This window comes from Prunus dulcis, chromosome 4 (assembly GCF_902201215.1).
Source record: "Prunus dulcis chromosome 4, ALMONDv2, whole genome shotgun sequence".
In the NCBI taxonomy this organism is placed as follows: Eukaryota; Viridiplantae; Streptophyta; class Magnoliopsida; order Rosales; family Rosaceae; genus Prunus; species Prunus dulcis.
The window spans coordinates 5032122-5043507 of record NC_047653.1 but is presented as its reverse complement, the minus strand read 5'-3'; the positions used below and the strand labels follow the sequence as shown (position 1 = coordinate 5043507).

At 40.5% G+C, this 11386-nt stretch overlaps 1 protein-coding gene across 1 annotated transcript; it reads left to right on the top strand.

Moving 5' to 3' along the window:
* The first annotated feature begins 6246 nt into the window (after positions 1-6246).
* LOC117624293 lies at positions 6247-7991 on the top strand. The gene is made up of 6 exons (XM_034355449.1): positions 6247-6638; positions 6769-6832; positions 6916-7080; positions 7165-7509; positions 7606-7773; positions 7860-7991. The coding sequence occupies exons 1-6, from the start codon at positions 6247-6249 to the stop codon at positions 7989-7991; spliced, it is 1266 nt and encodes a 421-aa protein (XP_034211340.1).
* Positions 7992-11386: the final 3395 nt, after the last annotated feature.

Below are 11386 nucleotides of genomic sequence, written 5' to 3'. Positions count from 1 at the left end.
TATATGTCTTCGGAAACTATATATGAAATAGTAGAAAATAAAAAGGTCACAAATATATAAATTCTATATTATATATATTGCTATATGAATTATATAAAATAGACATATTATCTATAGAATAATATAAAACTAAAAAAATAGTAAATTATTATTATTATTTGTTCCATATACTGTAACTGCATGCACATAAGGTTGATGGTTAAGGTTGTGCAATTGCATGTACTTATTCCTGTTTGCATACAGGGACGTTGTGTTTGCAGTATATCATGGACAATTGCATTACGTGACGGCCAATTGGACGTTATATACTTCGCGTAATACATTGGACACCTGAGTTTTTTTGTTGCCCCAATGGGAACATGATAGAAGGGTATTGAAGCCCCGACTTCATTTACCAAACAGGAGTTCCTACTAGATTGATAATAAAGGTGTCGTAACCATATTTAGGGGTTATTTTTTTGTACATTTTATACCCTAAATCTATTCTACCATACCGATTCTAACATTTAACATGCGATATTATGGCTGAAATTATAACATCAGAAATGACATCAGAAATGATGACAACCAACACCAGTCGCTCATCATACAATACCGGTGTTTCACGGAGCTCGCTTCTCCAAAATAGCAATTGCTTCGTATACCTGGATCTTGTCCCACTTAGTTGAACCACCATCAACAAGCTTTGCGTATTTCCTAAACATCTCAAAGCCTACCTCAATCCCGCCATTGTAAAGCTCGTACTTGGTCGTTGAATCTCCTTCATCAAAGATGTTGTTACTAGCCTCGGTGGGAGGCTTCGTGACATCATGGGCTCGTTTGACTTGTTGGCGGACATAATTCGATGAATTAACACCATCATCACCCACCCTCTTGTTCTTAGGTGTGGTGGAGCCTCTTGAGCTACCAACCATTGAATGGGACATTGTATGGGTTTTCTGTTTTTGTCTCTCAGATTGTGTTTCAATAATGGATTAAGTACAAAATAGGTGGAAGTCTTTGAGTTGAAATGTAGAGGAAGTAAGTCCTTAAATAATCATTCATTTTACCCTGGTTCGTTGTACTTGGTCATTTTGTAGTTTGGACTGGGGTTTCTTTTTCGGCGGAACGTCGAATTTTCCTAAACGAAGACACTCCATTAAGTTCTGTTGAACACATACCTCGTTTGTTTGAAAAAGTAAGTTCGTTGGGGTCATATTTCTGGGGAACGGTCAACTTTACTCAACGAACGCAACACTTGCGTTAACTTGAACAAAGACCACGTTTATTAGAAAAAGTGAGTTCGTTGGATCCTTTTTCCGTCGAACAGGTAACTTTCGTCATTGAACGAACTCCTTGCGTTAGTATGAAAACAAATAACGTTTGTTTAAATTTTTTTTTCTGTTGGGGTTCTTTTTCGGGGGAACGTGGGATTTTTCTGAACCAACGCACCCCCTTCTGTTTGGTTCAAGACGCACCTAGTTTGTTTGAAAAAGTACGCTAGTGGGGCCCATTTGTGTGGGAATGGGTAACTTTACTAAACAAACACAACCCTTATGTTCACTTAACAAACACCCCGTTTGTGTGAAAGAGTAGGGTTGTTGGGTATATTTTTTCAGCGAACAGAAAACTTTCCTCAACCAACGTACATTTTACGTTGTACTGAAAAAGTTTCCCATTTGTTTGAAAAAGAGCGGTAGTTGGGGCATTTTTTGGTCAAACGGGTTACTTTTCTCCACGAACGCAGGTACTGCATTCGTATGAAGAAATACTCTGTTGGTTTGAAAAAGTAAGTTTGTTGGCCTTCATTTTCGCCGGAACGTCGAATTTTTCTGAACTAAATCAACCTCTTGCGTTCGAATGAACAAACAGCCCGTTTGTTTGAAAAAGTTAGGTCGTTGGTATATTTTTTCGGCCAACAGATAAATTTCCTGAACAAACGCCACCACCAGCGTTTGTCTTCAAAAGTTTCTCATTTGTTTGAAAAAGTAAGGTCGTTGGGGAGATTTTTTCGCGAACAGAGAGCTGTTCTCTAGGAACACAGGTAATGCGTTCATATGAATAAATACCCTGTTGGTTATGAAAAGTACTTTTCGTGGGAACCGTTTTCGGTGGAACGTCAACTTTTTATGAACCAAAGCAATTACTTGCGCTCAGATGAACAAACAACCGGTTTGTTTGAAAAAGTAAGTTCGTTGGTCTATTTTTTCGGCGAACAGATATCTTTCCTAAACAAACGCATTGGTTGCGTTCTTGTAAACAAGTAGCTCATTTGTTTGAAAAAGTAAAGTGGTTGGGGAGCTTGTTTGGGTGAACGTTTAACTTTTCTTCAGGAACGAAAGGACGACGTTCGTTTGAATAAATAGCCCGTTGGTTGGACAGAGTAGGTTTGTTGGCCCCCTTTTTCGGCGGGCCGTTGAATTTTTCCAAACGAAAGCGAACCTTCCGTTTTGTTCAACAATGACCCCGTTTTTTCCTTGCTTTTGGTGAAGATAGATACGTTAGAGTGTGTATGATAATATGCTCGAAATTTGGTTGGACATGAGAGGCTGTTTTATAGAAACATGTAGGGGTACAATTGTCCATTCGGAATACACTCCGCCATACATTTTTTTTAACACCATTTCAAAATTACCATAAACCATACTTTGCCCCCAAAAGCCCAAACCCAATTCAATGTTAACCATAAAGCTCAACCAAAATTCAAAACTGTTAATCCAAAAATAAAATAGTAACCCTTGAATTTTAACCCTACAAGCCAACCCCAATTAATACGATCCATAACAGCCTTTGCACCCAACTCAATTTTAACTGTGAGCTCAACCCATTTCAATTTTAACTTTGAAGCATAAACCACAAACCCTAAACACTTGAATTTTAATCATGTACCCCAAAACCAATTCGTACGCTCCATAAAGCCCAAACCCTTCAATTATAACCGTAAATACAAGTGCATAAACCCTAAATCCCAACCCCTTCAATTGTAACCAGAAAGCCCAAACTCAATTATTACTATCCCTACAGCGCAACCCAAGTAATTTTTAAATGTAAGAGCAACTCCACCCATTTGCCCCTAGCCATGGCAAGGGGGGAGCTAGGGCAGCCACTATTCATGTGAATAGTGGTTGCCCTTGCAAATAGTTTTTTGTGTTTCCACCCATTGCCATGGCTAAGGGCAAGTACCATTCATTTTGTTGTTTTTTCACAACTTTTTTTTTACTTAAACAATTAATTTGGATAATATTTTCGGATTTTTTGTTTTGGATTACTACGTGTCAATACTATTCATATCGGATAAGATTTTATTTTATTAGTTGTATTGGTTGGTATTTATAGAAAAAAAAATTATGAGGATTTGGTGTTAAAAGTGAAGAGTATTGGTTGGTATTTATAGACACGGGCGGACCCATAATTTTTAAAGCGGAGGTGCAATATTGGCTAAGTATGAAAAATGGTTTTTCGGAATAATCATTTTCTCAAGATAATTTTTGGGGGCTTTTATTCCTTACACATCATATAAGAAAATTTGATTTTATGGGATTTTCATATGAAGTATATATTGACTTAATGAGGCATCATTTTTAGCCTATATCGTATTTTGCACTAAAACTGATTTTTCATATTTTGATTTGGTGGGAATTTGATTTTCTAGTATTTTTATTTGAATCCAAATTGGGGGTACTTCCTTATTTACATTGTAAACTTAAGTAAATGGAGTAATATAAAAATATATGAAAGTAAAAGGACAAAGACATTTACTTAAATTTTGTTTCTAGTTTTATGGCAAAACAGATCACAAAATATTATGAGAGTTCTAAGTTGATGATGAAAGCCCAAACCCAATTCTACTTTCACAGTAAAGCCCAATCCATTGTGGGGCTGAAAACCCGAAACCCACTTGTGACAATTTGACAATTTTCTCCTTACAAATGTATAAGTGACCCGACTCTTCCAAGGGGCTTAAAATGGCCCTAGGGAACAGGACCCGGGCCTTGCATTCTTCAAGTTAGAACCTCAGTGGAGCAAACCCAATGAAAATTCGAAAATTCTGAAACATCATACGGATGCAGCGCAGGACCATTTTCGGGTTTCACCTACAATCTCTCTGTCCTCTCTGGGAGGCAAAGGAAATGGCGTCTCTCATGGCGATTCGACGCGCACCAAGCCCAGCACTGTTATAATTCTGTAAGGTACGGCCTCTGCATCTTTCTCAATTTGCCTTCTCTCACGGCAGCAACACCATCGCCATCAACATCACCAACTTAGAAACCCTAACCATAGCCAAAACCCTACACACCTCTACGGTCCCAAACGAGTACCAGAGGCCCCCTCCGCAGCAGCTGCCCCCGCCGTCCGATCCTAGGCCTTTCGATGAACAGGCAAACACTAACCAGTGGGAACCACAAGGCCAGGGATATCCTAACCAAGCTCCGAAATTTCCCAATCTCGGGTATCCAAACCAGAATTCGGCTTTACCTTCAAATCCCATTGTGGGTCTGGTTATATGGGACCGAATCCAAGCCATTGAACTCTTTCCTAGAGTGGGTTCGGTCTGCTTTGAGTGTTTTCACGTACACAAACGATTTAAACTGAAATTGGCAGCGTTTACATTTCCGGGTTGTTATGTTTTCGTAAAACATCTTATGGGTACGTTTTGATTCCATGTGCGTTGGCCTTCATTTTTTCAGAGAAGCGTAGGGTCTGCGAAAGTTCAGGATTTGCTATTACGTGAATTCGTAGCTGTTGATATTGGTGTGAAGACTAAGGTTACGCTGAGAAGCTGTTGATTGAAGGTTGGGGCTTTAGTCGATTCCGGTTAGTCTCTTATTTCAAATGTGATCCCTTGCATATTGATATTTGATGGTGATTTCGGATGAAGCAAATGTTCACGTATGGCGTGCTTTCATATGATTCCTCTTACTTATTGTTGCCCTCTTTTGCTACTGCATACAGCTTTCCGATTATATCATATATTCTTTCGGATATGGATAGTGGTTCGTTTGATATTGGTTTTGTGGGTTGTGTGTGTGCACGTGTTTGATTATTCTGATAAAATTTGGGTCTTCCTTCGGTTGTGAAATTTTGTTTACGGATTTCCCTCAAGGTTTTAGGACTGCTGACTCCTGGGTATTTCGTCTCCTATAATTCTTATTTAATGCATTGGTGGGAACGGGTTACCATGTGTAAGTTTTGCCGTTATGTATTACTTATGAAAATTTATCTTCCAAATGACTCTTTAGTTATCAAAATGTGTGGGTAGGAAGACCAATAGTGGATGCAGTCCTATTGACTGTGTGCTTTCATCCTGTTATATCTGACTTGTGTAATGGGTTCTTTAGAATCCAGTTTGTTAGTTCCATTGCGTTTTACACAAAAAAGATAATTTTTTTAGGATATAGGTGATAAGTTAGAGCAATAGCAATAGGTCCGATTTGTTGGCCTTGCTTGTATAGATCGATGTTGGCAAGTCTCATATGTTATAAATTATGAAGGGAGACTGACATCAAAAGTTAAATGTGGAGACTACGTATGGAAATTATTTGTGGATTTTCATGCAGTGTCTTTTATGTTGTTGATAGTGTTTCATATGGTATTGATGCTTGTGGGTTTTGAGGGAGCAATGTGTGTGTGTATGTGTGTTGGTATAATTTGTTCTGCATCCTTCTAGTGCAATGTAGTCCCTGGTTGGTATTTTCTTGGATGGCATGTGATATTGACCTTCGGGTTCTATTTTTCGTCAGAATAGGTACTGTATTGGTTGATGTTGAGGGATATATAATCTGTTTCATTGTTTTCTGTATCAAATCAATAATGAAGGATTCCAAGCAACAATGAGGACGACGAAAAAGTCCATTCAGGTTGGACCATCTCAGCAAGGTTCCCGGCCCCAAAAGACCACCCTTGCGAAGGGGACGAAAGGTACCTCATCAGTGGCTTCCTCAACATCCAAAAAACGGAAGGCAGCATCCCGAATATCGGGTCCTATGGGTAGTGGCGTCTTCGGTGTACGTGTGTTCGTACCCAGGGGCCGAAATCCTTCTTCACCCGTGCTTCACGTGGATTTGGAGGAACATATCTCCTTCAAGGTATTGTTTATCATTTTACAATTGGCATTTCTGAGTTTGGAAAAGTGTCTAATTAAGTCGGGTCACAAGCATATTCTGAATACTTAGTAATTTGTGTTTGATGTAGCTCACTTTAACAAAAATTAGAGGGTGTGGAAACAACGAGAAGTGTGCTCTGTGGTATAACACAGCAGTGCACGAGATGGTGAAAGCAAAGGTCCAAGAGGCTGGCTTTTTGCCCTTTTTGTCGATATTGGGCCATGGAAAGAAGGGGGATAGGCCCTTACTTGTGGCCTTAGCTGAGAGGTGGTGGGACACTACCCACACATTCCACTTCGATGAAGTTGGAGAGATGACAATGACCCCGACGGACTTCTCGGCAATCACAGGATTGCGTGTTGGTGGGAAGCGTTTACAGTACGACATGGAGATGTACAAAAATAAGAACAAGGTGGTCAAATTGTTTGGGAAACCCATTGCTGACCTACTCGCAGGCGAGAGGAGAGTGCCGTATGACAGCCTTTGCACCCCGTACTGGAACAAGCATCCGAAGGATGATAAAGAAGCTGATCAAATTGCACGGGCTTTTATATTGTGCTTGATTGGCTCATCTTTCCTAAATGATAAGAGCCACTACGTGAGTATGCACTACGCCCCCAGTTTGGAAAAAGTGTCCGACATTGGTAATTATGACTGGGGGGGCGGCTTTGGCGTGCTTGTACAGATCGATGGATTCTTGTTCGAGGGGCAGGTCAGCAAGCATGGGTGGGTATTGGAGGGCATGGGAGGTTAGTATAATCGAACTTAATGTCCCCAAACTGCAACAGGTTTCTGTGCTTAAATTACTTATTTGTGTACTTGTTTTGTGTAGGTATGGGCTTGTGAGTATCTAAAGCCATTTGCTTTATCAAGCCCAAGTGGGAGTGTGAACACGTGGCCCCGAACTTTGAGGTGGGTTGGTGCAAAATCAAAACGCGACTTGCAGCATCACTTGGAACCTTTTAGAGTGATGATGCGACATCTAACCACTGATCAGGTATAAAGTCTTCACTCTTGAACCGTTTGCTTTATTACCATAAACATGTAGTTATGACACAAATATAACAAATTTGTATTGCAGGTAAATTGGAACCCTTGGGGGACCAATGACTCCGAGCTGCCGGAAGAAGTACAAAAAACCGTGCCGGCAACTCGGAAACGAATCCTCCTTGAGGGACCAGCTGGTTCAGCATGGTTTTTGGGCGAGCGCGTAACAATGCAAAGTTTAGGCACCCCATCACCTCAAGTACCCAAAATTCCACCGAGGACAATGCTTGCCGATTATAAGCTCACTAATGAGTCAGAAGTGGAGGAAGCAGTAAATGGGTATCCAGCTTCCGAATGGGTTGCTCCTCGTTCATCCGACTATGCTGACTACAGAGATGAGTACATACGTTACCGCCACTACGACGACTTGCGTGATGCGGTACGTTCTACACTAAACACGTATTCTTTACTGACACATGCAGCATGAAATTCATATAATTTTGCCTAACTCTAAAATGATACCTGAATTGCACAGGAACCACAACATAGTACTCCCGCAGGGGCCAATGTACTTCCCCGCATCTCTCCTCAGCCATGGTTAGTGCGAATACCGTGTTGGGCCAACCAAAATGGAAGTAAAGTTGTGCAGATACCCCGTGGCCAAGATTGCTGCGTTATACCATTACCTGATGGTGTAACGTATGTAAGTAGCTTCCATTGAAGATGTCATTTATTATGAACAGATGGCTTGCTGTGGTGATTGTTGTAATTGCATGTGTCTGACTGTAGGTCACTGCTGAAGCTGCAACAGAGCTTATGGAGCTCAATGCTGGGTTGAATGCCGTACTATTTTCAACAGCATTGGAAGCAAGCATAGAGATCAGGCGCCTACGGGAAGAGAATGTGAGTCACTTCAGCTGAATTTCGTACTGAGATCTTAAAATTAACAACCATCACGGATGTTATATTCAAATAACAGCCCATGGTATTGAACATGAACGGTATTATATTGTAATAGGAGAGATTGAAGCACACATCGGGAACAGGCATTGCAAGTTCGGGCCTTGCTGAAGACGTGGTGGAACAGCGAACAGAACATGTAAGCTTGTTACCTCCATTCTAAACTTTGATTTATAAGATGTTACATTTTGCTAGTTTAAATATTATGTTATATTCTGCACTGTAAGCCATCATCACTCGTGTGCACAACTCAATTTAACAACATTGATATTTTATATATGTCAATGTTACCATGTGTATGTAGGAGTTTCGCACAAAAATGCAACACGACACACGTAGAAAAGGAAAGACCAAAGTTGTGCTACCACAGGAGCATGAAGAAGATGCGGAAGAGGAAGAACAAGAGGAAGGAGAGGAAGAAGAGGAAGGAGAGGAAGAAGAGGAAGAAGAGGAAGAAGAGGAAGAAGATCAGGAACAAGATGAGGAGGAAGAGGAAGAAGATCAGGAACAAGACGAATCTTGGATGGACGAGAAAGAGGTTGAGTCTGAGGATGAGGAAGAGGATGGCCATGAGGAGGGGGCCACATCTAAGGGTAAGCCGGATGCAAAACAACACTCCACAGAAGAAAATCGCAAGGGTGAGAAAAGTCTTCGTTCACGTAACCCAAAGAGAAAGAAAACGAAGTAAATTAAGGATATGACTAAATTGTTCGAATGAATGGGAAATTTTGTAATATAATATGTATACTTTATTGCCCCTCACTGTTTCTCATACTGTATGAATAATGCGCAACCAATATTAGGGTTAATGACCAATTGGACGTTAACAAAATTCGGGATCTACCCTCAAGTCATTTGTGCTACATGACAATGTGTAGTACAACGTAATTTCGATAATTGGTCGTTTTGTAATATAATATGTTCGGCTTATTGCCCATTACCGTTTCTCATGCTCCGTATTTCGGTTCATTTGGACCTTCGAGTTATAGTTAAAAAAACTGGTGTAATTATGCCCGTACAAAAGAGTGATTCATTTTTCCGAACAATTAGGGGTTTGCACACAGAAAGGCTTGCATTGCAGCATCGTCATGCAATTGCATGTTAAATGCAAATACGAACCCCCTGTGTGCAAACTGAACAAATGTGAACAACGCTATCACGTGGTTAATGTATAGCGCAAAGACAAACAAAACCAAGCAAACACTTAGTTGCCCCTGTGTCTGTTATTCAATATTACAGTTAATGACATTGTCTTTTACACAATTCGGGATCTACCCTCAAGTCATTTGTGGTACATGACAATGTGTAGTACAACGTAATTCAGATAATTGGTTCTTTGTAATATAATATGTTAGGCTTATTGGCCATTACCGTTTCTGATGCTCCGGATTTCGGTTCATTTCGACCTTCGATTTAGAGTTAAACAAACAGGTGTAATTAGGCCTGTACAAAATAGTCTCATTCATTTTTCCGAACAATTAGGGGTTTGCGCACAGAAACCCTTGAATTGCAGCATCATCATGCAATTGCATGTGTTACATGCAAATACGGACCCCCTGTGTGCAAACTGAACAAATATGAACAGCGCCTTATTGGCCATTACCGTTTCGCATGCTCCGTATTTCGGTTGACTTCGACCTTCGATTTAGAGTTAAACAAACAGGTGTAATTAGGCCTGTACAAAATAGTCTCATTCATTTTTCCGAACAATTAGGGGTTTGCGCACAGAAAGCCTTAAATTGCAGCATCACCATGCAATTGCATGTGTTACATGCAAATACGAAACCCCTGTGTGCAAACTGAACAAATGTGAACAACGCCTTATTGCCCATTACCGTTTCTCATGCTCCGTATTTCGGTTGATTTCGACCTTCGATTTATAGTTAAACAAACAGGTGTAATTACGCCTGTACAAAATAGTCTCATTCATTTTTCCGAACAATTAGGGGTTTGCGCACAGATAGCCTTAAATTGCAGCATCATCATGCAATTGCATGTGTTACATGCAAATACGTACCCCCTGTGTGCAAACTGAATAAATGTGAACAACAAAGAACAACAAAGCTGAACAACGGTATGCTGATTAATGCTGATTAATGAATGTATAATATTAATTGTTACATGTAAACCAAGTTCGAAAACTACAATTGTTTTCGGTTGAACCAGTACATAGGGAATTAGGTTCCCCATTGTCGAATGAGAAACCATCGTCACTGTTGGGGGTAGAACCGGTTGGGTCTGCAGTAGAAAAACTATCAGAACCAGGCAAATCAACCACATAGTTCCCATGGCATTGAGAAACCGTTTGACTAGGATAACTGTAGCTAATGTCCGGGAACGGCCGGATATCAGAAGTATACTGATATCCTTCACTACCTGATGGGATATTCACACCTGCATGTCTACTTGGATGCAAATTTCTTTGAGAGCAATTACGCTTTGTATGTCCATATCCGCGACACAAATGACATTGTCGACGCTTGCGCATTCCACCCTGCCTTGCTTGAGTGCCTTTTGTCCTAACGATATTTGGATCTTTCACAATATTTGGAGGACATTGCTCACCACTACCCAATTTCAGACTTGTCTGTTCTTCCTTTTGCCGTAAGCCTTCACAAATTCCCTCCCATCTACTAAACTCATTCGTCAACATGGCATAACCATCTGCACTCTTCGATGCATAAAAACAAACTTTGTTTGACATAGCACTTAAATGTCCATACCTCGCCATTTGTACAACTTCGTTGGTAGTGTCTTCGCCTTTGCGATAAATTCCCTACATGTATCAGTTTGGCCATTCTTTGTCCATCTCTTCATTATGAGTGCGGGAGGAATTTCCGTAAGGTGCTCGCACTTCATTACATAAAATAGGTGGCAACACGGGATCCCTTCACTTTCATATTTCCGGCATCCACACTCTATCCGCATATTTTCCCCACCGTGGTAAATACAAGTCCAATTATTATGCGGTTCATCATATTTTGACAATACGTATACACGACCTCCAAAATTATGCATCACATTATCATGGGTGAGTGCTGAACAAGCTTCGATCTCATGACGTACCAATACAAAACACCTATGCGTGTAAATCAGAGAAGCTTGTTGCTCGAGTTTTGTCAATCCGGTTTTAAGGACTGGTGTTGAGTACTTTGCATTGAAACCTTCCTTCGCCGTGGTATTCCTAAGACGTAATATAGCCCTATCAATTGCTGGAATACATTCAAACAACTTCACGCCTTTCCTCAAGTAATCTTTAACATACTTGTTCATGGACTCCACGCGTTGAGTGGTGCACATACCACCGAAAAACTGTCCTCTCAGACATGATTCAGCCCATGCGTCTCTTTTTGCAT

What these genes read in the sequence shown, in the direction of transcription:
- LOC117624293 (XM_034355449.1), top strand. Translation starts at nt 6,247, where the DNA reads ATGGTGAAAGCAAAGGTCCAAGAGGCTGGCTTTTTGCCCTTTTTGTCG. An exon ending in ATTGCACGGGCTTTTATATT is followed by an intron (nt 6,639 to 6,768) that starts GTGCTTGATTGG and finishes GTGCTTGTACAG; the next exon opens with ATCGATGGATTCTTGTTCGA. An exon ending in ACGACGACTTGCGTGATGCG is followed by an intron (nt 7,510 to 7,605) that starts GTACGTTCTACA and finishes TGAATTGCACAG; the next exon opens with GAACCACAACATAGTACTCC.